Below are 25,528 nucleotides of genomic sequence, written 5' to 3'. Positions count from 1 at the left end.
AGAGTTATCAGAGAAGGGAACCTCAATTGGGAAAATGCCTCCATAAGATTGAGCTGTAGGTAAGCCTGTAAGGCATTTTCTTAATTAGTGATTGATGGAGGAGGACCCAGTCCATTGAAAGTGGTGCCATCCCTGCCCTGGTGGTCCTGGGTTCTATAAGAAAGAAGCCTGAGCAAGCCACGAGGAACAAGTCAGTAAGCAGCTCTCCTCCATGGCCTCTGCATCAGTTCCTGCCTCTAGGTTCCTGCCCTGTTTGAGTTCCTGTCCTCCAGTGATCAAAGTGATACAGAACTGAAAGCCCAATAATCTCTTTCTTCCTTAACTTGCTTTGGTCACGGTATTTCCTCACAGGAACAGTAACCCTGGCTAGGACGATACAGAAGTGTGCCGTAACTGAAAGAGTGCTTGCTGTCTCAGGTCTGAGCTCCACTTCTGCTGCCCAGCTAGCCCAGGCACTTGAGAAGCCACTAACTTACACGTGGAACAGCAAGCACATGCATGTTCTAACTTGACACTACAAGGACTCCTGTGCTTTTGGAGGGAGGACACGGATCATGTTTCTGATATCCATGTCTCTTAAGATGATTGCAGGCAAGGAGCAGCCTGTGATCAGGTCATCTGTGTGGAACCCGAGTGGGAAAAGCATGCTAGTCTAGCCACTCACTCCGGAGTTACTTCAAAAGGGAGTGAGGGCACAGTGATGCTGCCTACCCAGTAAAAAATATGTGAATATGTAGTGTAGCGAGCGGCGTGGAATCACACCTGATGGAGATGTATAATCAACTCCTGAGATGATGGCTAAGGCCTGACCTATGCTATGATCACGCAATGATCATCAGCTGCCTGCATATGCGTGGGCCTATGGGCAGTGCCCACCTGGCAATCCGGGATTGGCAGCCCATGCCTACTTAAGGGCTGGGAGAGGTTTGCCCGGTAAGAGAGGGGAAGGGAGAGAGAGAAAGTGAATAAAGTCCTGGAATAAACTGCAGTGAGAAGAGCTCCGGTGTGTGGCGCGTCATCCTTGCTGGACGAGGTGAGGCGTGACAATGTAGTTTTACAGATGATTTAGAAATGCCCAACACTGGATCTCATATTAGAAAAGAAATATCCCCTGTTGTGAAGTAAGACCTGCAGGTTCAGATCTTCCTTAAGAACAAAATGAGCCAGGAGGTGCATGCCTTTAATCTCAGCACTCAGGAGGCAGAGGCAGGCTATCTCTGTGAGTTAGAGACCAGCCTGGTTTACAGAATGAGTTCCAGGACAGTCAGTGCTGTTATACAGGGAAACCCTGTCTCGAAAAACCAAAAAAAGAGCATCTTTAGAAACAGAGGTTGCAACCTGTTGTATACCACACCACAACAGAGATTCTTTAAAGTCATAGCAACTATGTATAGATCACGGGTTAAGAACACTGGCTTGGCGGCCTTTGTTCAGGAAAACTACTCTCCCTCTTGAGTATTCGTTTTTGCCCTCTCGGTTCCTCACTTGTCTCTTCTCTAAGTCTAAAAAAAAAAAAAAGGAAAAAAGGGTGGGGGTGATTAGGAATGCCTCCTTTCACTTTCCTTATCTGATCCTCTTTACGTAATGTGAAATTTGCACGCGGCCAAGATGAAAAGATGAATGAAAGAGTTACTTCCCTGTCTCCTTTACTCAGTATCCAAAGGCAATATTTACTAGTGCGTTTTTCTTTTCAGAATGCAAGCAGCTCAGGAATTGCTGCTCATTTTTCCTGGGGTGGACACGTAAGAATCTGCCAAAAGCATATAGCCTAACCTTGTGGAAGATACTGGAAAATGCTTCAAAAAAAGGACTTTGGGCTTTGTGAAACATGAGCTCTGCACAGCAGTTTTCTGGAACAGCCCCAACTTCTTCCTGCTTGCTTTCATGTGTGTTCCTCCGCCAATAACTACGTTCATCCCATGTAGGTATGTACCAAATTCTTGTCTTTGCTGAGTGCACCAAGATTTCTGCTCTCTGTGGTGTGAGAAAAACAATAAACAGCTAAAATAAAATATGTTATGTTTCAGATACTGGAAGGTAATGTCAAGAAAAGGCAAATTTAGAATAGGGGACCAAGACTGTCAATAAGGGAGCCATGACCAGGGAGAGACATGAGACAAATGGTTCTTGAACAGCAGCACACAAGTGGGTATCCACAGAATATGAAGAAGTGCAGCTGGACCACGGTGAATGGAGGCAGGACAAGAGTACAGAGGTAGGCAGGGTCTCCACTACCTAACCTTGTGCACAAGGGTAAGGAGCTTGGGTTTTTGATTGATTTTAGTTCAAGGAATAACTTGACTGTTCACTGGAGCCTGAGATTTTCCTTTTGCCTTTATTCTGTCTTTAACCATCTAAGCTTGGGCTCTCTGGTTCAGCATTTCCACTTGGTTTTGGGCCTTTGCCTTTAACGTTGCTTATTCCAATAGGTAGATTGTTCTTTAGCTCAAACAGAATGTCAGTCAGTGCATTTGAGATAAGATAGGTGTGTAGTGTGTGTGTGTGTGTGTGTGTGTGTGTGTGTGTGTGTGTGTATACTCATTTCTAAATTGACCAGGACTGGCTATAACAAGGACCTAATATAAAATGAAAACACAAGGTTCCACATTAAATAACTATTAACATATTCAAGACAGAAACAAGCAGAGAATCAAGTCAAATTTTCAAGAACTATTTAAATTAGAGGGACATTTCAGAGTAGTGTCCTGTAAGACCGGACAAGCCATATATTCACAGAGGTGGCTTTACTATAATAAATGTTACTTGAATGAGGAGCATGTACAGTGCATAAATGAATATTTTCTATTCATCATATCTGTTACTTAGACAAGCTCATTAACACCCACTAAAAAGGACCAGTCTATCAAAAAGGCATAAAAGCAGCTGTCAGGAAATAAAGAAGGAAACTAAGAAATTCTGCGGCAACTTGATGGCATCGCTGTGCACTAATGGGGATATAGTGATTATCTAGCATGATTTCAACTAAATTACAACTCATTTTTCTTACTATTTATATAAATATGTATTCCTTCATACTGTGAGCTCAATTATTGTAATAAATACTCCAAAATAAACAGCTGTTAATTCTATTAAAATAATTGCTAGGTATCACATTGCTGGATGAATCCAGGAATTTTATTAGGCAAACAAACTGCTGGGAAATACAGATCAATGGCTACATATTTAGGCTGAAGCTGCGATTACATTATGCTTTTAAAATACTGAAAAATATGAGCCAGGCATGAAGGTAAACATTTAAAATCCCAGCACTGGGTTTGGGAGGGGGTGTGTGACAGAGGCAGGTGGATCTCTGAGTTTAAAACTAGAGCTTCATCATCTTTAAGTTTACAGAAAACAAACAACCAGGTTAGACAACAATATGTGACAGCAAAAGGTTTATAGGGCAATTTATTTTACCTTATCAGTGGAAAACTAGACACGACCCTAGCTAACTAGAAAGAGTTTACCAGGTTTAATTATTTTCTGCTGAAGAATGCTATTGGACATTAGGTGCCAAGGCTTTAGTGCCAGTACAGGCTTTACATTTTAAACGTGCGGCCGTACTTCTAGCTGCAGAACAGGGTTAGACTAGCCCGGAGGAGTTCACATTCCATCCATGGTGGAGCACTCCTCGGCATTAGTTACCACTGTGATTTATGCAACATCATGAACACACTCAGACTCGCCAAATTATAGCCTGGGGTTAAGCATTCATCCAAAGCTATAGAGAAAAACAAATACATTTCGGCAGTTTCTAATACTGCAGTATTCCTCTAGCCGCATATGCCAGTCTTGTATTATAAGATCCTTGACCTCAGGCCTCCACACTGTTTTCTAACTTCAATCTTATGTTTAATTCCAGTTTGTTCTAGTTCAGAAATCATTTTAAAATATGCTGTCTTCTAAATAGACAACTTAGCACATTAATGATTTTAATCGAGGCAGAAGAAACTTGTCCTGATATTGAAACGGAAATGGTTCATTTGTTGTTACCATTGTCCATTGCAAAACTGCTTTCTATACAGGGCACAGAAAAATACCAGGAAGCAAGGAGTCACAATCATTTTAAGCATAAGCTCCAGCTGACACTACCCAGCTGACTTTGCTTGTGCAAGTTACTTCAATGCTTTCAGTCTGTTTTTTTCCTTATCTACAGAATGGGAAGATTGGCCTCAAAGGGGGCTGGGCTTGGGAGAGGGTAGGGGAAGGGACTATATTTCAAGAATCAAGCTTCTCCTTTGTGGCCTTCTTTCCTTCCTCCAGGTCTTCAAAACTGCCTGCCGCTAACTATAATCACTTTACTTTTGGCTTTGCCCTCTTTTCTTTTGTCCTCCTGAATGTTTAGATGGTGCCCAAAATGGAGCATATTCTTTGGGTTCATATACCAGGCAGAAGCAAGCTCACAAGTCTATGGCCAAGTTCTCAGCTATGGTACAGGCTTTACACTTTAAATGTGCGGCCGTACTTCTAGCTACAGAACAGGGTTAGACTAGCCCGGAGGAGTTCACATTCCATCCATGCTCAGATACTGGGGGAAACAAACAGGTAGTCTATATATTAAAAATAACAGTAGACTTACTTCTCATGTTGGGCACACATACACAACTGTAACTATACATCCAAATTGTCTGGGTCTGTTTGAGAAGGTCTAGGGATAATGACTACTTCCGGTTCCTGGTTTTATTTCTAAATATCACTCTCCACTATAGGAAGCCAGGCCCTTGCAGTAACGGCTAATACCAAGGTTAGGGCAGGAAGAATGGAAGAGGAGCATGCCAACAGTACCATTCACCCTTAACTTGAACAGAATTCATGGGTCTGTGTTGATAAAAACACAGAATCAAACACCTCCCTACCAAAAAAAGCCCAGGACCAGATGGTTTCAATGCGGAATTTTACCAGAACTTCCAAGAAGACCTAATACCTATACTCCTTAATGTATTCCACAAGATAGAAACAGAAGGGTCATTACCAAACTCCTTTTATGAAGCCACAATTACTCTGATACCAAAACCACTCAAAGACTCAACCAGGAAAGAGAACTACAGGCCAATCTCACTCATGAATATCGACGCAAAAATCCTCAACAAAATACTGGCAAATCGAATCCAAGAACACATCCGAAAAATTATCCATTATGATCAAGTAGGCTTCATTCCTGAGATGCAGGGCTGGTTCAACATACGAAAATCTATCAATGTAATCCAGCATATAAATAAACTGAAAGAAAAAAATCATATGATCATTTCATTAGATGCTGAAAAAGCATTTGACAAAATTCAACATCCATTTATGTTAAAAGTCTTGGAGAGATTAGGGATACAAGGGTCATACATACAGCAAGCCGACAGCTAACATCAAATTAAACGGAGAGAAACTCAAAGCCATCCCACTTAACTCAGGAACACGACAAGGCTGTCCACTCTCCCCATACCTCTTCAATATAGTGCTTGAAGTTCTAGCAATAGCAATAAGACAACATAATGGAATCAAGGGGATTCGAATTGGAAAGGAAGAAGTTAAACTTTCGTTATTTGCAGATGATATGATAGTGTACATAAGCGACCCCAAAAACTCCACCAAAGAACTCCTACAGCTGATAAACAGCTTTAGTAATGTGGCAGGATACAAGATCAACTCCAAAAAATCAGTCGCCCTCTTATACACAAAGGATATGGAAGCAGAGAGGGAAATCAGAGAAGCTTCACCATTCACAATAGCCACAAACAGCATAAAATATCTTGGGGTACATCTAACCAAGGAAGTGAAAGATCTATTTGACAAGAACTTTAAGGCATTGAAGAAAGAAACTGAAGAGGATACCAAAAAATGGATGGACCTCCCTTGCTCTTGGATTGGGAGGATCAACATAGTAAAAATGGCAATTCTACCAAAGGCTATTTATAGATTCAATGCAATCCCCATCAAGATCCCATCAAAATTCTTCACAGATCTGGAGAGGACAATAATCAACTTTATATGGAAAAACAAAAAACCCAGGATAGCCAAAACAATCCTATACAATAAAGGATCTTCTGGAGGCATTACCATCCCTGACTTCAAACTCTATTACAGAGCTACAGTAATGAAAACAGTGTGGTACTGGCATAAAAACAGAGAAGTCGACCAATGGAATCGTATAGAAGACCCGGATTTTATCCCACAAACCTATGAACACCTGATTTTCGATAAAGGAGCTAAAAGTATAAAATGGAAGAAAGAAAGCATCTTCAACAAATGGTGCTGGCACAACTGGATGTCATCTTGTAGAAGAATGAAAATAGACCCTTATCTATCACCGTGCACAAAACTCAAGTCCAAATGGATTAAAGACCTCAATATCAGCCCGAACACACTGAACCTGATAGAAGAGAAAGTGGGAAGTACCCTACAGGAGCTGGGCACAGGAGATCGCTTCCTATGTATAACCCCAGAAGCACAGACATTAAGGGCAACATTGAATAAATGGGACCTACTTAAACTGAGAAGCTTCTGTAAAGCAAAGGACATAGTCAATAAGACACAAAGGCAACCTACTGATTGGGAGAAGATCTTCACCAACCCCACAACAGACAAAGGTCTGATCTCCAAAATATATAGAGAACTCAAGAAACTAGACTTTAAAATGCTAATTAACCCAATTAAAAAATGGGGCACTGAACTGAACAGAGAATTCTCAGCAGAGGAAGTTCAAATGGCCAAAAGACACTTAAAGTCGTGCTCAACTTCCTTAGCAATCAGGGAAATGCAAATCAAAACAACTTTGAGATATCATCTTACACCTGTCAGAATGGCTAAAGTCAAAAACACCAAGGATAACCTTTGCTGGAGAGGCTGTGGAGGAACGGGTACCCTCATCCATTGCTGGTGGGAATGCCATCTTGTGCAACCACTGTGGAAGTCAGTGTTTCGGTTTCTCAGGAAATTCGGGATCAACTTACCCCTGGACCCAGCAATACCACTCCTGGGAATATACCCAAGAGATGCTCTATCATATGACAAAAGCATTTGTTCAACTATGTTCATAGCTGTATTATTTGTAATAGCCAGAACCTGGAAACAACCTAGATGCCCTTCAATGGAAGAATGGATGAAGAAAGTATGGAATATATACACGCTAGAGTACTACGCTGCGGTAAAAAACAATGACTTCTCGAATTTTGCAGGCAAATGGATGGAAATAGAAAACACTATCCTGAGTGAGGTGTCCCAGACCCAAAAAGATGAACATGGGATGTACTCGCTCATAATTGGTTTCTAGCCATAAATTAGCGCCACGGAGTCTACAATAGGTGAACCTAAAGAAGCTAAGTAAGAAGGTGAACCCAAGGAAAAACATATAGTTATCCTCTTGGCTAAGGGAAGTAGACCCAATTGCCGGGGAGAAAATTAGGATCTTGGGGGTGGGGTGGGATGGGGGTAAGGGGAGATGGGGAGAGAAAAGGTAGAAGGGAAGGAGGGGGGATTTGGGGAATCAGGAGAATTGGGATAAAGGAAAGGTGGATAGGGGAGCACGGAAACACAATTCTTAGTTAAGGGAACCACTTTAGGGTGAGCAAGAGATTTGACCCTAGAGGGGCTCCCAAGTGCCCAACATGAGGTTCCCAGTTAGTTCCTTGGGTAGCTGAGGATTGGGAACCTGAAATGACCCTATCCGAGAGCAATACTGACGAATATCTTGCATATCATCATAGAACCTTCATCTGGTGATGGATGGAGACAGAGAGAGAGATCCACACTGGAGCACTGGACTGAGCTCCCAAGGTCCCAATGAGGAGCAGAAGGAGGGAGAACATGAGCAAAGAAGTCGGGACCACGAGGCGTGCACCCACCCACTGAGACAGTGGAGCTGATCTACTGGGAGCTCACCAAGGCCAGCTGGACTGTGACCGAAAAAGCATGGGATAAAACCGGACTCTCTGAACATGGCGAACAATGAGGGCTGATGAGACGCCAAGGACAATGGCACGGGGTTTTGATCCTACTTAATGTGCTGGCTTTGTGGAAGCCTAGCCAGTTTGGATGTTCACCTTCCTAGATATGGACGGAGGGGGGAGGACCTAGGACTTACCACAGGGCAGGGAACCTGGACTGCTCTGTGGACTGGAGAGGGAGGGGGAGAGGAGTGGGGGGAGGGGTAGAAGGGTGGGAGGAGGGGGAGAAGGGTGGGAGGAGGGGGAGGGAAATGGGAGGCTGGGAGGAGGTGGAAACTTGTTTTTTGTTTATGTTTTTTTTTCTTCTTTTCTTAATAAAAAAATTATTTAAAAAAAAAAAAAAAGAAAACAACCTTGAAAAGGGAAAAAAAAAAAAAAAAAAAAAACACAGAATCAAAAATATGCAAAGGAGCTAACACTCTGCCTTGCAGATACTCCCAATAGCTTTTCCCCACAAAATACATTAATTGCATCTTAATGAGTATAAAATGATTTTATGACCCTTGCAATAAAGAAACTTGGCTGGGTATGGTGGTGTGCATCCCTAATTGCAGTGCTGATGACTGACATAGAAGGACTGTTAGTTTGAGGCCAGCCTGGGATTCTCTGGGAGACTGTCTCAAAACAAAAATGTAAACAAACAAATCCTTGAAAATACATATACTGGCAGGTTTTGACTGTCAACTTGATACAAGGTAGTTATCAGAGAGGAAGGTGCCTCAGTTGAGGAAAGGCCTCTATGAAATCCAGCTGTAAGAAATTTTCTCAATTAGGATCAATGTGGAAGGGCCAGTCATTGTGGGTGGTGCCATTCCTGGGCTGGTGATCCTGGGTGCTTTATGAAAGCAGGCTGAGCAAGTCTGGAAGCAAGCCAGTAAGCAGCATCCCTCCATGTCCTTAAATCAGCTCCTGCCTCTGAGATTCTGCGCTGTTTGAGTTCTTGTTCTGACTTTCTTCAATGATGAATAGCAATGTTGAAGTATAGGTCAAATAAACCCTTTCCTCCCCAACTTGCCTTTTTGGTCACGACATTTGATCACAGAACTAGAAACCATAACTGAGACATTACATTTAGTAAAGAGGTAAACACCTCACAGTCATGAATCAAGTTGAATTTATGTGATCCCTAAAGAAATTCAATGAGACAAGCACCTCACTTCTGTGGTTTCTATCAGAGGCTCATAAACCATGAGAAAGCACCGCACACAAAAATCAGACACATACTGAGGACACTATAGCTATTAACTAGCTGCTACTATTTAAAAAAAATCAAGGCCGTGTGGAAAGGCTAAAGAGCTATTTCAGACTGGTGAAAACTAAGGAGGCAGGACAGCTAAAAACAAGGGACCATCCTGGATTGGACTGTAGACAAAAGCTGGAAATAACTGGGACAAGTGGTGTCTTAGAGTTTCTATTGCTGTAAAGAGACACCATGACGACAAGTCTCATAAAGAAAACCAATTCATTGGGTGGCTTACAGTTTCAGAGGTTTAGTCCATTATCTTCATGGTGGGGCATGGCAACATGCAGGCAGATATGGTGCTGGAAAAGGAGCCACATACTGATCCCATAGGCAGCAGGAAGTGAGCTAAACTAGGCGTAATTTGAGCATAAGAGACCTCAAAGCCTACACCCCAGTAACACACTTCCTCCAACAAGGCCACACTGCCCTTCCCTATGATCTTATCGGAGCCAATTAAATCCAAACTACCATAAGTGGTACTAACTTAAGCTGAATCCACAAATACCATGGTATGAAGTTATGAAGGTACATGTTCCTTAAAATCATGTTGAAGCCCTAGCCCCAGTGCAGCTCTATCCAGACTACGCTATTACTAAGGTTAAATGAGATTATAATGGAGAACAAGTGATCGATCAGATGCAGTTAGTGTATCTATAAGAAAGACATCACAGCCGGGTGGCGGTGGCATATACCTTTAATCCCAGCACTCGGGAGGAAGAGTCAGGAAATGTCTGAGAATTCAAGGATAGCCTGGTCTAGAGTGAGTTCCAGGACAGGCTCAAAAGCAACAGAGAAATCAAGTCTCAAATCCCCCAACACTCCCTCAAAAAAAGACATCACAAAGCTTGCTGCCTTCTCCCAGGCATGCCAGTCCACAAGTGTACTACAGGCGAGGGGGGACCCTCATGAGAAATGCATTAGCCAGTACCTTGCTCTTGGTTTCCCAGTCTCCAGAAACATAATACATTGTTGAGTAACCTAGTCTGCAGTGTTTTGTTATGGTGGCCCAAGGTGATAGCACAGTAATATTGAATTGATGCTAAATCCCCGCTTAGGATGGCTGTGCTGTGTCCTTGTAATCAATACTTCTGTAAGTATTAAGTTTACAGTTCCAGAATATCATATGCCTGCTCTCTTCTCAGATGGTACAGAGATCTTTAAGGCTAGGGAAACTAGGTAAAGGAAAAGTGGGAAATTTATTACGTCTGCAAAGATTATGTAACTTTTAAAATTATTTCAAAGTAGAATTGGAGATTGAAAAGTTTTAATTATCATCCAGAAACATTTTTATAAACATGAACTGTCATTTTCCATTATCGTATTGGGATTGGATTGATGTCTATTTTATTAAAAGAGAAATCTAGAAAGACTTACATCACTTTACTGCAATCATAATGGCTGTACCTCAGATAGTCACGTTCAGTTAATAAATAAAAACATTCATGATTACAACTCTATTAATGGCATATTTATACAGCTGCTTTGAATAATCTGGATGGAAAAATACCTGGAGACAGGGTGGGGGGAAGGGAGGAGGGGAAAGCTGAAGGAAATACACTGTTAGCTTCAAGCACATTAAAGTTAGCATAGGATTTTTTAAAAGAAATTACAAGCATATTGTCTGTGTGTGTGTGTGTGTGTGTGTGTGTGTGTGTGTGTGTCTGTGTCTGTGTGCACCATGTATGTGAAGTGCCTGAAGGGCTAGAAATACTGGAACTGGGGCCAAAGCTCTGAGTCCCCCGGTGAATCCTGGGAACTGAACCCAGGTCCTCTGCAAAACAGTAAAAGCTTTTAACCTCCAAGCCGTATCTCCAGGCTCCTAGTATGGAGTCTACACTGTAGACAATTAAGAGGTCTTCTCCTAAAAATCTGACAGTCTGGTGTAAGCTTCACGGTGCATACAGAGGGAAAGGATGATCAAACACTGCCACAAGGAAATGAAAGCAAACTTCTAGAGTAAGAGAGGTGTCACTTGTGTGGCCATGTACCAGAGTGCTGCAGTAGACAACGAGTTAGATTTTATCGACACTACAATTTCGCAGCTCTGTGGCCACTAACCAGTTACTGATCCAAGGCCTCCATCTCCTCAGCTACTACAGTTGCCTCACGTCTGCTTCCACCCTTGCCCCTTGCACTCTCTCATGTGACTAACATCTTTTTCTTCCTTCAGTGTGAATAAAATCAGATCACGTTTCCCCACTGTTCCTAGCACTAAGCTTCCCTTAAAGTGGTTTCAATAGCTTTATCAGGTTTTTGTGTACCCGCGGGGAACCAATTTCCTTCCACTGTCAGCTTTGCTCAGTCTGCAAGGTTCACACTGACTTTGGTTTTTTTTTTGTTGTTGTTGTTGTGCTGTTGTTTTGTATCTTATCCAATCCACCCCTGCCTCTAGACTTGTGTGTGACCCAAGACTGTTTTGTGGGTAGCTCTTTTTCACGGTTCAGGAGTAGGCTCAAATGTCACCTCTAGGATGACCTTATTTTACCTTTTACAGAGAGACATCATGCCCCCAGCTATTTTGATAACCGACCCTGTTAGCTGAAATCCCCTTATTTACAGGTTTATTTTCCTAGTCCTACAGTAGACAGGGCAATCAATAACAAAAGTGTGTGTGTGCCTGACTTATTTGGATGATGCCCCAGTCAACTAAGAAGTGCGAGGGATAAATGTTGACTGACCTACAGTTCTTTAGGCCTTCCGGTTTCTAACGCACGAAGGGGGGGATAATCAGACCCACTCTTGCCATTAGAAACTAGACCTAACTTTATAAAGATCTTCCTATGCCTGCAGCAGTGGGAAAAATCACTTCATTTGCTTATCCTCATGCACCACTGTGATTTCTACTCACGAAATAAGGTCAGCAGGTTATGGAGAAGTTAAAATAAAATAAAAGAGATGTAAGGACAAGGCCCCAGTAAATTCATCAATGCTTAACATCAGAATCTGCTCTTAGCTGCTATTTACTAGTGGTCCTTGTTTGTCCTATTAGCGAACTGAAGACGGCTATTGCATATTTCCCGGGGGTCTTGGCCTGCCCGATTCACGTTCTTATTCCTTCAGTCCCCCCTTTAAAAGGCTCTCATATCTTGGTCCTTCTGTTCTGAACCGCAGTTTGCAAGCGGTTCTCTGCCTTGATGTTCTTATGGGGTGAATAGCAAAGGAGTATCAGCGCCGTGGAAGGCGTCTGCAAATGAGCTGAGAAGACGCAGAAGTCGAGAGTATTGGAGAGGGATGCAGTTTGCACAATAAGTGTTCCTGAAAGAAGGAAGTTTGCCTGACCTCAGGTCAGAGGTGGTTAGTGAACTCCAAGCGGGAGCCCCGCGCGAGAGCTGCCGCTGGGGGCCGCTGGGTCGAGACAAAGGCTGGTGGAGTTTGGGAAGATGGGTGTAAGTGTTACAGTACAAACCCCAGTGAGGAACTTGCATGTAGAGGGCCAGATGCATTTTCCACAAAGTAAACTAGAGAAGTATTAGAGGGAAACAAACTGCAAGGCACAGCCACCTAGCAAGAAAACGCGAACTTACCCTCTTCTGGCCACCCGGCCTCCGTAGCCCGGCTACTACCTGAGGAATCTGGTCGTCAAGGCAGCGGCGGGGCTCTACCCGGCTACCGCGAGACTCGAGAGGTCTCGCGAGTTCTCGCCAGCGGCCCTGACAGGCGGGCGTGCTTTCCAGGGGAGGTTATGGGAGGATTTTGGTGTCCGGGATGGAGGTTGGTGGCTCTGTGCGGCCGGTGCTGGAGCCAGCCCGGGTGGGCGGGCTGGACTGTGGCGAGATCGGAGCCAGTTCTTAGGCCCAGCTGGAAGGGGCTCGGAAGTGCCGGGCGGGGCCTGAGGCGGCTCGGGACATGGGAGCGTCCGAGCGGGGTACGCGGTCCCGCTGCGCAGCCGCCCCGGCGGCCGAGGAGCAGCAACCCGTACCAGCGCGCGCAGGAGGACGAGTGGCGGCGGCGGAACAAGACGGTGCTCACCTACGTGGCCGCGGCCGCCGTGGGCATGCTGGGGGCCTCCTATGCCGCCGTGCCCCTCTATCGGCTCTACTGCCAGGTAGGGAGGGACGAGGTGCAGGATGGAGCCCTGCGGCGCCATCGTCCCTGCTGGGCCAATGCAGGCGGAGGCCACGGTTCTCCCGTTGATGCGGCTCCAGATCGGGTCAGACGTGCACCGGGGAAGGCCAGTTCCGGGAGAGACGGAGCTGGTGCCACGCCTCAGAAGGAATGAGCCTTAGCACAGGGACAGGGTACTCCTGGCACTTAGTGAGTAGAGAGGTTAGACAGGCTGTTAGCTACCTGGAAGTTCACGGGACACTCCGCCCCCCCCCCCCCAAAAAAAAAGATTTTCCAACATGCCAGTAGTACTGAGACCGACAGAAATGAAGTAGTTAACACTCCTGAGTGTCTGTTCACATGCTTTCGTCAGGTTAGGCTAGGTTAACATTAGGTCTTAAAAAAAATAGCCTTAAAATCAAGTTCCATGTTTAACACTAGTATGTCCTTGAGAATGCCCTGCTACTGTGAAATCAACAAGTTTTAGAACAAGAAATAAAGTAAGTATAGGATGCCATGGAATGCAATGGTCCCTTTTTATGAGCCAATTAAAATGAAACCCAGCGATACTATGATTGCCTCAGCTAGTAGTAGATCTGGGCTTGAGCCCAGGATGTCATTTTAATGACTGTTTGTCTAGTTTAGTTTAAGCACTGAACTTGAGAAACTTTAATCACATATGTCCCAAGAATATATAAGGAATTGATATTGAAGGAGAACACTTAAATTTCTTTTTATTCAACTGACTTAAATTCTTTAGGAAAAATAGTTTGTCTTAAAACTCAGTCTTTTAAACAAAATTATATATATACTTGTTAAATAAAGTCAAATACTTGTCCTGCAGTTCATCTCTTAGGTTTAAAGTGGAATTTGACAATGTTGAGAGAAATTGCTGAAGCTTAGTAACTTGTGTAACAAGCAAAAGAAAGATAGTAAAATATTAATACGGTAGTTTTTTAGAGTCTTCCATTAGCCTCAAATTTGACCTTTTGTTTTTCTAGTATAGGCATGGTAAATTATCTGGGAATCAGAATTTTGATTATCATAAGAATATCTTAGAAGTAGCATTGTCCCCACATCTGATAAAATGATAGTAATGAGCCCGGGTCCTCTGGAAGAGCAGTCAGTGCTGGAGAGATGGCTCAGTGGTTAAGAGCACTGACTGTTCTTCCAGAGGACCCGGGTTCAATTCCCAGCACCCACATGGCAGCTTACAACTGTCTGAAGATCCAGTTGCAGGGGATCTGACACCTTCACACCGGTGCACATAAAATAAAGTTAAATAAACCATAAAAAATACTTTTAAAAAAATTCCTGGTACTTTATGGCAGTTGACTGGGAAACCAAAAATAAAAAGCCTAAAAAAGGTTAGGTACTCATTAACTGTCAATGAAGGATAAAAGATCTCTGTGTTTGCAGAGAATTACAGGTAAGTGTCAGATAATCATTGCTCCATCCACACGGGGAAACATTTATGATTCCCTGGGAAAACAGAATATACAAATGAAACTCTGAACTGATTTCAGGTCTGAAAACTGGTGCAGAAACATGGACAGTTTTGTGTTTTAACTGAAATGACTGGGTGTGGGTAAGCTGGTTTTTGTAAGTGAAAAATAGTTTATGTAAACTAGACTAACAGTGAAGGGATCTGTTTAATGAAAGGGTACATGTCAAAAGTCTTGCTTTCCACTCAGTAATAATAGCTTGTCTTCAAAATCTGCTTTTAAAAGTGACTCCTTGCTAGAAAAAAATAGGACTCACTTTACCAAATATAGACAAACCGTTGACACAGAGGAAAAGATCAGGGGTAGTATACAGTTTGGCTCAAAGTAGAGCATTTGGTTGTTTTTCAAATTTTACTTTTTTCCAGGAGATACATGGAGATCTAAACACTGTTGCTTAACGTATCCAGTGTCTTGTTCTAGACTACTGGACTTGGAGGATCTGCAGTGGCCGGGCACTCATCCAACCAGATTGAAAACATGGTGCCTGTTAAGGATCGAATCATTAAGGTCACCTTCAATGCCGACGTGCATGCCAGTCTCCAGTGGAACTTCAGACCTCAGCAAACAGAGATATATGTGAGTGACGAGTAGGTGCATCTGTTAACCCATCTGTGCTAAAGTGTTACACCATCTAAGCATCTCAGAATGCTAGTACACCTCATGAGTAGATAGAGTTGATAATATTCATGGGATCTAATTTACAGAGTGGAATTACTCAAGGAATATGTTAGTGTTTTGAAACATTTACTTTTTCATATTCCCAACATTTAAATGGAATTATGGCATTTGGGGTTTCTGTGATAGTCCCACCGTATACCCCAAGCCAGCCTCAGACTCATGACCCTCCTACCTCAATTTAGCCTTGCTTGCTGTTATTCTTGATTTCTCAGTGCATTAACCTTTGCTTAAATAAAGGTTTTATTCCATCAGTTTTACTCTGGTTGTAAACTTATTGTAATCTATTTAATGTTAGTTTAATATTGATATCCCTTAAAAATATTCAACCATGCCATTAAGATCTAAATGAATTAGAGGTATAGATGGTGCTGGCTATATTTTAACTTTTAATCAATTGAAACAATGTCATGTGTTTATAATCATGTGATTAAAAGTTGACTAAATCCTAATGTTGAGTATATATCATATAGCTTCCTGACTTTTACTATGATATAGGTGATAATAGAAAATATGTGGAGAATCATTAGTCATAGAAGTAATTAACTGACATATCAGAAGCATTTCTGTCCATCAAAATAAAAATATAATTTTGAGAGGAAGAGAAAGTACTGAGGTATGAACCAAGGGTCTTACATGTGCTGGGGAAGCACTCTACCATTGAGCTAAACATAGAGACTAAGAAAACATTTTAAAGATGTGAAGTAATTATTTCAGTCGTAACAACAGTCTAGCATCATTGTATCCAAAATCCTTTTGAATTGTTAATAATTATAATCCTGAAAGGATTTGAGGTAAATGCTTTTTAACTATAGATTACTCTCAAAAGCCTTAATTTCAAATGTTATTTTAACAAACCCTTATAAAACAAAGTGCTTCCCCAGTTTAGTGAACATCACTTAATTTTCTTTAAGGAGTTTGTAGGTTATGATTTTGAATACTGGTTCAAATTACATGGCAATAATTAGGATGATGGCAAATTGGTACATCATAGAATGTCCTATGGAATTTTTTTACAGCCTTTTTGCTTTTATTTCTCAAAGTATTAACTCCTTTTAGTTTAACAGATAATGTTCAGTCATTTTTACACTGGTTATAAATGTAAGTTATTCAGAATTGTGCTAAGTTTAATATTGGCACCCTTTAAAAAATTTGGCAATCATGACATGCAGGTTTAACTGTTATAAAGTAGCTGGGCTTGAGCTGTGGTTTGCCTGACTTCTTGGACACATTGTAAGTAATTTATAGAAGATTCAGACAGACAGCTGGGACATTTATAACTGTTCTTTTATTGGTATGAGCAAATACGCAATCTGAAACTAAGGTTTGTGGCAATGTTAATAGTACATTGAGATAGGAGTATGGTCCAATGATTAAAAAATTCGTATGATTCTTAATTTAGCGGGCGGAAAGAATAGCATCAAATATAACGTGTGTTTGTTGAAACAGGTGGTACCAGGAGAGACTGCACTGGCATTTTATAAAGCTAAGAATCCTACTGACAAACCAGTAATTGGAATTTCTACATATAATGTTGTACCATTTGAAGCTGGACAGTATTTCAATAAAATACAGGTAAACTGAATGTAAACTTTACGATAAAAGTATGTGAAACTGCTTATTATAAATTAAATGCTTTTAATTTCTAAAAGTTCACTTTCTGGCTGGATATTGTGGCTCATGCCTATAATCCTAGTACTCAATAGACTGTGATGGGAGCATTGTCATGAGTAGAGTCCAGCCTGGATGTGGGTATGTAATGGATTCTAAGCCAAGCTGGCCTGCAGTGTGAGACTGCAGAAAAAGGGGGAAAAAAAAAAGCCTAGATCAGTACTTAGTTCTTCTAAACATAAAGCCATTTTTGTGTCTTCATGCTTGCACCATCTAGATGGAGGGGGAAACCAAATTTATGTTTGTTCCTTTTGTTTATTTGTTTTGAGACAGGGTCTATGTATCCTGACTGTCCTGGAGCTCTGTAGACCAGGCTGACTCAAACTCACAGAAACCCACCTGCCTCTGCCTTCCAAATGGTGGGATCAAAGGGCTGTACTACTATACCTGGCTACTGTATTCTAAGATTAGAATTAAATTGCTTCTTAAACGCAGTCTGTGCAGAAAAGATGCTGTTATCCTATGGTGGTGCTTAAGGGCAGGAAATGAATATTGCTGTGTTTAAGTAATACAGAGGAACCTTATTAACCAAATATCTTTCTGTAATTTGTAGTGCTTCTGCTTTGAAGAGCAAAGGCTTAACCCACAAGAAGAAGTAGACATGCCAGTGTTTTTCTATATTGACCCTGAATTTGCAGAAGATCCAAGAATGGTGAATGTCGATCTCATCACTCTTTCTTACACCTTTTTTGAAGCAAAGGAAGGGCACAAGTTGCCAGTTCCAGGCTATAATTGAAGTAGATTCCAAGGCCTGCTTCAGATTTGTGATTTTTGGAAAATCATGTATTGTGCTTTCTCAGAAGAGAAATATTCTACACTAATGTATATTGAAACCTTGTATTTTAAATGATTCTATTTCTTTCTTCTCAACTTCATTTATCTCATTTAAGACTGAGAGAATGGGTTCAAGACTCAGTCTGTGATAAAAAAGATGCTGCTATCTCTGATGGTACTTAGGGGCAGGAAATGAGCATTGCTCTGTGTGCAGTAATAGAAAAGGAATGGTATTTATCGAGACATGAAGAATATTGACTGTTGGATGTACCACACGGGTGACTGTTGAAAACTGTACAAAAGGTCAGGGAGATGAATCAGTGGGTTAAATTGTTTGCTTTATAGGCCTTGACAACTTGTTCTGGTTCCTGGAACCAGCCTTAAATGAGTGAGTGGAGTAGCTGACACCTGTAATCCCAGAGTCCTGACAGTGAGGTGGGAGGTGGAGCCAGGAGAATCTCCTCGCCTTTATATGCATGCTATGGCACACATGCACACATAACTGCTTTAGTGGTTCAGCTTAATTCTGTAGTGTTAGGACCTTCACACTTTTACCAATGTATCTGAAAACTCTGAAAAAGAAAATATGCTCAAGTGGTTTTAGTTCATAGACCTTATCACCAAGCAAGGTGGCTGCTACTTCTCTGCAGTATAAAGTGACACAATTTAAAATTGTTCATTTATTTTGTGAGTATGTGGGGAAGGTGAGTGACACATGTATTGGTCAGCAGACACACTGTGGGAGACAGTTTTCTCAAGGTTGTCAGACAAGGCAGCAAATGCCTTACCTGCTGCGCTGTCTTTGGCTGAACTGACAGTTTTAAAAACTTAAAGAAGAGGAAGAGGAATCACTCGGTCTGACAGCTCACTTCAAGTTTGTAATCTTCATTCAAGCGTGGCTTTTCCTGTTAAGATTGAGGGCTTATTTATTCAGAGTATTGAATAGACAATGACTTGGATATGATGATAAAGTGATCTTACAGAAGAATTACACCTGCCAGTCTGTGCTGGCATTTATTGTCATAATTCCAAATTCATTAATGGATGAAGTAAGGAAGAAATTGTGAAGACTTATTGACATAAATGCTCTTTGAGGTAAAAAACAAAACAAAAACAATACAACTCTGACAAATTAATAGTAATTTAATTTTAAGTGAATGATGCACAATTTTGTTTTCCAGTATTTGTTTCAAAATGTAAATTATAATAAAAGGCAAGAATGTTTAACATTACAAAGGCCACCTGATGCAGTGACCTGCTCAGGCACTTGAAATATAATTAAACAAATCATCAAGTTTAAACCAAAGTGTTATTTATATATAAATGCAAACTGACTTCTACATTCAAATTCAGTTAAATGAAGGCACTCATTTTCTTCTTCACTTCCTGCCCCATCTGTTCACAATATTTTGTAGTAGGACGATCTTCAAGTACCCTTATATAGTTCTGTGGTGATTTCTATTGGTAGGAATGCCTGCGCAGCAGAAGAGTCTTCAACTTAAACAGTTGACCTAGTACCAGAAAGTTTTCCTTCTGCTGAAGTTGTAGTTGTTATAGTCAGCTTCTGAAATCCTGAGCCATTGTCAGGAGTAGCAGCGTTAGCTGGGAAATGTTAACTATTCTGTTGAGAAGTGGTCCACTGGATTTCCCTCTTGGCAGGACTTGTCTTTCAGGCCCTCGTGGAGCAGGGACTGCTTTATCAAGCTTGTCCTTTGTGCTGCTAATTAGCGGAGCATACTCCCGAAATAAAGGGAAGACATTGGCCCTTCTCTGAATTTCCTGAGAGACTGGAAAGCCATACAGTTAAGCAGAGGAAAGGTTGGAATGGACTTTTCCATGGTTGGAGATAATGAAGGGAGTAAACAGTGAGCAGGTCAGTGGAGACCAGGCATTCAGTGGTGTGTAAATAGGATACCTGGTGCAGGAGCACTACTGATGGTCCAGCTAACAGGTATGGACTGCACACTGATGCCATAGAGTTGTATTAAAATGACAAAGTTTACTGATCATCTTTTTTTTGTTGTTAGCATTAATATTTATATACCCCAAATAAGCTTCTGTATTTCCATGCCTCATTTCTAGATGATAAGATAATGGAGAGTATATGTCATTAATGAGCACTAGTCAGTGTTAAATAATTCAGAGGAACTTGGTACTGTGCTGAAATGGGTGTCAGACTCGAATGGTGCTTATAGAGTTTAATACCAATATGCTAATTCCACTGAATTATATGGAATCTATGTTGCATAAGCTGGTGGGTTTTTTTGTTTACCTTAGCAGTCACTGTGATTTTGAGCTTCTTTGTGGTGGTAAGCATCAATTTCTTCATAAACAGCTCTGAAACAAAGCCACCAAGGTAGAAGAATTACATTTCAGTTACAAAGTACTGTATTAGCACCACCAAAACTGAAAGTACAGGCTCTTGGGGTGGGGTGTCAGGCATCATATGTGAATAAAAAGATCTTTATCCTATACCTCATTCTAACATAAAAACATTCTAATGTTAGAGTTCTTTCCCATGCCTATTCAAGGCCAATTTATTCTTACTTTTGATTTAAAGGAAAACTCGTTCGTATTTGGGCAGTTTGATTTTTTTTTTTTACTTTAAAACAAATCTAGTTTTAAAATAATTTAAAAATATTAATAGTCTGCTTTATTTAACATTGTATTATAGTCTAGACTTGGGAGAAACCTTTAACTTGTGTCGGTTATTTCTGTACCATTAATAAATTATAATTTTTAATAATTTCCCTAAGTTTATATGTAATTTTATAGCTCAAAAATTATCTGTACCCAAAGGTGGCATTCATATATAGAATATCGCAAAACACAGCTGGGAGAAATCTCCCCAAATAACACTAAAACAAACCAAAGTGATCAGCTTCATCAATTTTGCCATGTTTCTAAAACTTTTCGTCTTACTTTCCATAAAGTAATTTTACCTTTTACCTCTTTAAGCCACTGATCTCATTATCTCTCAGGAAGAAACCTTATGTATTGTTTCCCATCTTTATATGGGAGCTTAATATGTCCTTTCTCAATCCCTCCAGTTTATTTTCATGTGCATTGCCCATTACTTCCACGATCCTGTCAGCCTGTCTTCTCAGACACCTCTTCAGCAAATGCTTTCTTTTCCAAATCTTCAACTTCTTTAGGTCCTAACCCTCCACATTTCATGCCAGTGCAGTCTCTCATCACATAGCTCCTAGAACCTCCCTCAATAATCCTCTAGTTCCCAAGCCATGCCCATCTCTTTACATTTATCTTGTAAGATATTTGTATGTATTTTCACTCTTAATTTTTAACATTGAAATGTGGCTTCTGTCCCCAATTCACTAAAATAGCTTTAATAAAACCTATGTGCATGTAGCTGAATCCAACATCTAGTTTTCGGTTCCTGACCAGGTTGTACTGTGTATCATATGTTCATCATAGCTGTGCGCAGGTTAAACTTCCACACCCAGCACTAGATTGCCGATTACTTTCTTCATTGTCTGTGTTGGCATTTCCAATTCATTGACTGTGCTAAACCTGCTTTCTACTGTGTGTGTTTTTGTTTTTGTTGTTATTTTGTAGACTTGACAAAAATTAGCAGTGCTGCCTCCTATGGTTGCCTCTAGCCTTCATTTACAGTAGTTCATATACACTAGTTACTATATCCCTTCATTGACATATTTGCCGGCCAGCTTAATTTTTTCTCTACATTATGTTTCATGTTTATAAGAGCAGAGAGCTTGTCTTGCTCAAAATTAGATATTACTCACGCCCTATTATATACATGAAATGTTGAAGGTGATGTGTGTACTGAAGATACATAGATATCTTCAGAAAGAAAATTTTGGCCTGGGATTCCTGGCCAATCAGTGATGTGAAAACTCTAGAACTAAGAATTTCTGCTTTTCCTTAGAAGTTCCTGGATTTCATGAGACCTTCAGTAGAACTGAGGCTCTGAGTCTCCAGAAAGCAAGAAACAAGGTGGTAAAGAGTTCCAGGGTTTCTCTCCTCCAGCTTCCCTGCTGACCATCTCACCTCGGGTACCTAGGACACAATATACTTACTTAAAGCAGTTAGTTAATCTGAATATGCTCAGGAACCTGACATATTTGGACATGAAATTTAACTACGTAAGTACATGTGTTCAGTGATGCAGCCACTTTTATCAAGCTTAGCCAAGGGAAATTCCACCAACCGTAGGAAAAGTGCCTAGCAGTTGGATGTGGTGATACGTGCCTATAATCACGACACTCAGGTCAGGGCAGGAAGGTCTCATCAGTCTGTTTGATAGTAAATGATACCAAAATGGCTGTCTACTCTGAGGGCTTAAATAGACAATATATCTAATGCTTCCATGTGCCAGGACATTGGCTGTAAAGCAGGACCAAAGCAAAATATATATGAAGAGAAACAGGTTAAAAAAAAAAGGAATAAGAGCTAATGGGACAAGCCTAAACTAAGGCTGAGCATTCATAATTAATAGTCACCATGTCATGATTTCAGGGATGGCTGTCCAAGAAAACCTGCTACAATTGGCAGTCATGGGTATGTGGTGAACTACAGAACATACTCTGTACCACCACCTTTGCTAACATTAAGAACATAGCTATGGCGCTTATACAGTATCACAAATCTTTAGAACTACTTGAACATACTAGTTTTTAACTATGGGTAATTGATTCTTTTTTAAATGTACATTTTAAATTCTGCACAGGCCAAACAAAATACAACTGGGGACCAGATATATAGACTGCAAGCTGCCAGTTTCTGATTGATGACTTCCAAAATCTTGTTTTGAGCATTTTTCACAATGGGGATAATGTTCCACTCAAGAGAATAGGTATTAAATCTGTAATAGGGAGCTGGAGAGATGGCTCAGCAGTTAAGAGCACCGGTCACTCTTCAGAGGACCTGGTTTCAGTTCCTAGCACCCACACAAATGTTTACAATGGTCGGTAACAACAGTTCCTGGGGATCTGACACCCTCTTTGCAGTCACAGGTACAGGTACACATAGGCTGCACAGACATGATGCAGGCAAACACATAAAATAATAAAACCCCTATAACGTGCTTACCATTCCATATACAACCTGGCAAACAGGAAACCATTCAGTGATGGTACCTTAAGGATTTCAAATTCAAAGCATTTTTATTTTCCTTTTGGACAAGGTCTTGCCTTGTGGCCTACACTGGCCTGACTCATGATCCTCCTACCTATATCTCTGACATGCTAAGAATATACTGTATGGCTACACCTGGCTATAAAACAATTTTAGCATTAATGGTCACTTTTAAGGATATTTTTGTCATGTTGAACACAAGAAGTTTTTTTTACATGTCTTTTGATTCAATTCTGGGGGAACAGTTTTAAAATGTGGCATTAACATGTCTAGTGTCCCTCTCAAACTAGAAAGACACTTGCCACCAATCTAGGCTAAATGCTGGTTCCAGTTACTTCTTAGCGTGTGACTCTAGCTTTTTTATGTTTCAGTCACAGGCCAAGAGCAATAAGGCCATTAAGAGCAACAGCCACTATAAAACCTCATAAATCATTTTTAATAAGGCCATAAATTTCTGCCAAATGCTAAACAAAGTTAAATGATTGACCAAGCTCAGCTCTGTCCTCAAAGAGAACTGAGACAAAACATAAATTAATGATTTTCTAAATGACTTACTCTGTAGCAGGAGCTAAGGGATCAAACTCCATTACCTCGTAGTAATTGGGTGGTTGGAGATCATTGTTTAGCACTTGCATGAAGAAGGAAAAAAGACCATTAAGTACACATTATGCTTGTGAGGAGCATGCACAATTCATAATTTGTTTAATGTAACTTAAATATTTAATTTAAATATGAGTCTAACAAATACAGCCAAAACAGACAGTTCAAATGTTACTAAGTTCCATGAGTCTATGCATAAAATAGGATTTCCAAACCTCAACTATAATTTCATTTATTTTAGTGTGAACCAAATACAACATTCAGTTCAGCACAAGTATTTTTATAATCTCCTAACGAATTATAATGAACGGTGTCAGCCCTGAGTTTATTATATGTGTTTTCAAAGTACAACGAGCTCTCTGCATTTCTCTATTTTTAATTAATAGTGTTTGACAGATTCGGGTCTTGTGTACCTGGATGATTGCTGGGCAAGGGTGGCTGCGTCTGGCTCGGCGGTGCTGCTGTGGCAGGCTGTAGGCTAACTGGCTGTAGTAATACTGAATTGGAGTGTTCCGGAAACTGGAGAAAGCATAACACGTGTTCAGGCGTACATTCTACATTAAGCATTTTTGTTACCAAATGGCACTGCTCCAAGAATCATACATTCAGCAGGGTGAGAACTAGTCACTTTGACCACTTCCGTTTTTATCTAATAACTACTTGTAAAATTGTCTGCACGGTTTCATGCTTATTACATTCCATTTCCCCCATAAAATGTAAAATGTATTTTAAAATACTGTTTTAAAGGAAGAATCAGAATTGTGTGGCTCCATCTGGCTTCTGTTTCGCTCAGAATATGAAATCTCAGCCTTGAACAGGGATGAAGTTCAGTTCACAAATAATCATGCAGCAATGCTATCAAGACTAAGAAAGATAAGTTGTTCTTTATCCAGGTTTAGCTAGCATAGCCAAATAAATATAGAACTTGAGAGGCCGAGACAGGAAGATGGCAAATTTGAGGTTAGTCTCATCTACATAGCAAGACCCTATCTCAAAAATCAAAATTACGCTTTTTGTAATTTCCTCTTTCATCCTACAAGTATGTCATTTTCTAGCTGCCAGGCACTATTAAGACAAGAAATAAAACAGACCAAGCACCTGCTATATCAGACACAAAGTGGAAATCAGTGTCCGGTGGCCTGTTCTATGGTGAAAGAGCAGGAGAACTGGAGGTACAGTGGGAGTCTGTTCTCACATCCTGGTCACAGGGAATGCCTCACCACTGGGAACCTCCCGGCTGAGCACTGACTGGTTAATAATAGAGGACACAAGTTTCTAGGCTCTGAAGTCAGGGAAGTAATTATGGTTGAAGCATGGTGAGTCGAGATAGGTCAGGGGTGAGGCACGAGCGGTAATGGTCAGGCTAAGATAGGAATTCCAGGCGTTTACAGAATGACACTGAGGAAGACAACCAGGTGGAGTTGGGCAGAGGAGTGGCAAGACTAGGGGAAACTGCTCGGCTTTGGTTTCTAAGAGCACACTATGATGTGGGATCGGGTGGGAGAGAAGCCTTGGGAGGCAGAAGCTTAAACAGCTCTGGAGACGTTATGACTATCCATTGTGTGATCACTTATATTGGGGTGGGAAAGTGGAGAGGTGAGGTGTGTAGGACAGTAAACATGTTTTCAAACCAACAAAACTGAGTCAAGGGATGTTTACCAAGGCTTTTGACATAAGTGCTTGATAAAGGGCATTGACCACTTAATGAGGCACAGAGTCTGCTAGAAGAACTGGCAGATAGGACAGGGAAGAAAAGGGTGAGGATAGATGTAAAGTTGATAGAATTCTGAGTTCAAGAAGCAGGGTCTAGGCTGGAGAGATAAAATCTTGTTGATTGTTGAACCTTGGTTATTTTAAGACAGGGACCAAAAGCTAGGCATGGTAGTGCATGCCTTTAATCTCATTATTTCAGAGGTAAAGGGATGAAGCTGAGGAGTTCATGGCCAGTGAGAAAGAGGGAGAAACAA

The 25,528-nt window shown here is 41.1% G+C and overlaps 3 protein-coding genes across 5 annotated transcripts in view; 1 reads left to right on the top strand and 2 right to left on the bottom strand.

The window, feature by feature from the left end:
- Positions 1-12,729, bottom strand: part of Stxbp4 (syntaxin binding protein 4) — a 161,446-nt gene extending 148,717 nt beyond the window's left edge. The window contains exon 1 of the mRNA XM_041663812.1: positions 12,702-12,729. The gene's annotated coding sequence lies outside the window, so the exon portion shown is untranslated. The remainder of the gene's footprint in view (positions 1-12,701) is intronic.
- Positions 12,730-12,782: 53 nt separating this feature from the next.
- Positions 12,783-20,601, top strand: LOC121456285 (cytochrome c oxidase assembly protein COX11, mitochondrial). The gene is made up of 4 exons (XM_041664322.1): positions 12,783-13,222; positions 15,147-15,302; positions 16,851-16,976; positions 17,626-20,601. Exons 1-4 carry the CDS (start codon positions 12,860-12,862, stop codon positions 17,806-17,808), a joined length of 828 nt encoding a protein of 275 aa, XP_041520256.1. The 5' UTR covers positions 12,783-12,859; the 3' UTR covers positions 17,809-20,601.
- Positions 19,459-25,528, bottom strand: part of Tom1l1 (target of myb1 like 1 membrane trafficking protein) — a 41,785-nt gene continuing 35,715 nt past the window's right edge. The window contains exons 13-16 of one of the 3 annotated variants that reach the window (XM_041664319.1): positions 23,975-24,080; positions 23,517-23,589; positions 20,119-20,183; positions 19,459-19,586 (exon numbers count right to left, since the gene is read on the bottom strand). In XM_041664319.1, the coding sequence (XP_041520253.1) occupies positions 20,120-20,183; positions 23,517-23,589; positions 23,975-24,080 (243 nt within the window). In that variant the 3' untranslated portion in view covers positions 19,459-19,586; position 20,119. Of the gene's footprint in view, positions 19,634-20,117; positions 20,184-23,516; positions 23,590-23,974; positions 24,081-25,528 lie in introns of those variants that run through there. The other 2 variants (XM_041664320.1, XR_005975627.1) reach the window with 2 other exon arrangements.

The sequence above is a fragment of the Microtus oregoni genome, unplaced genomic scaffold (assembly GCF_018167655.1).
Source record: "Microtus oregoni isolate MIOR12 unplaced genomic scaffold, Mior012 000015F_ref0000493, whole genome shotgun sequence".
Classification (NCBI taxonomy): domain Eukaryota; kingdom Metazoa; phylum Chordata; class Mammalia; order Rodentia; family Cricetidae; genus Microtus; species Microtus oregoni.
This window is presented reverse-complemented; position numbering and strand designations above follow the sequence as displayed.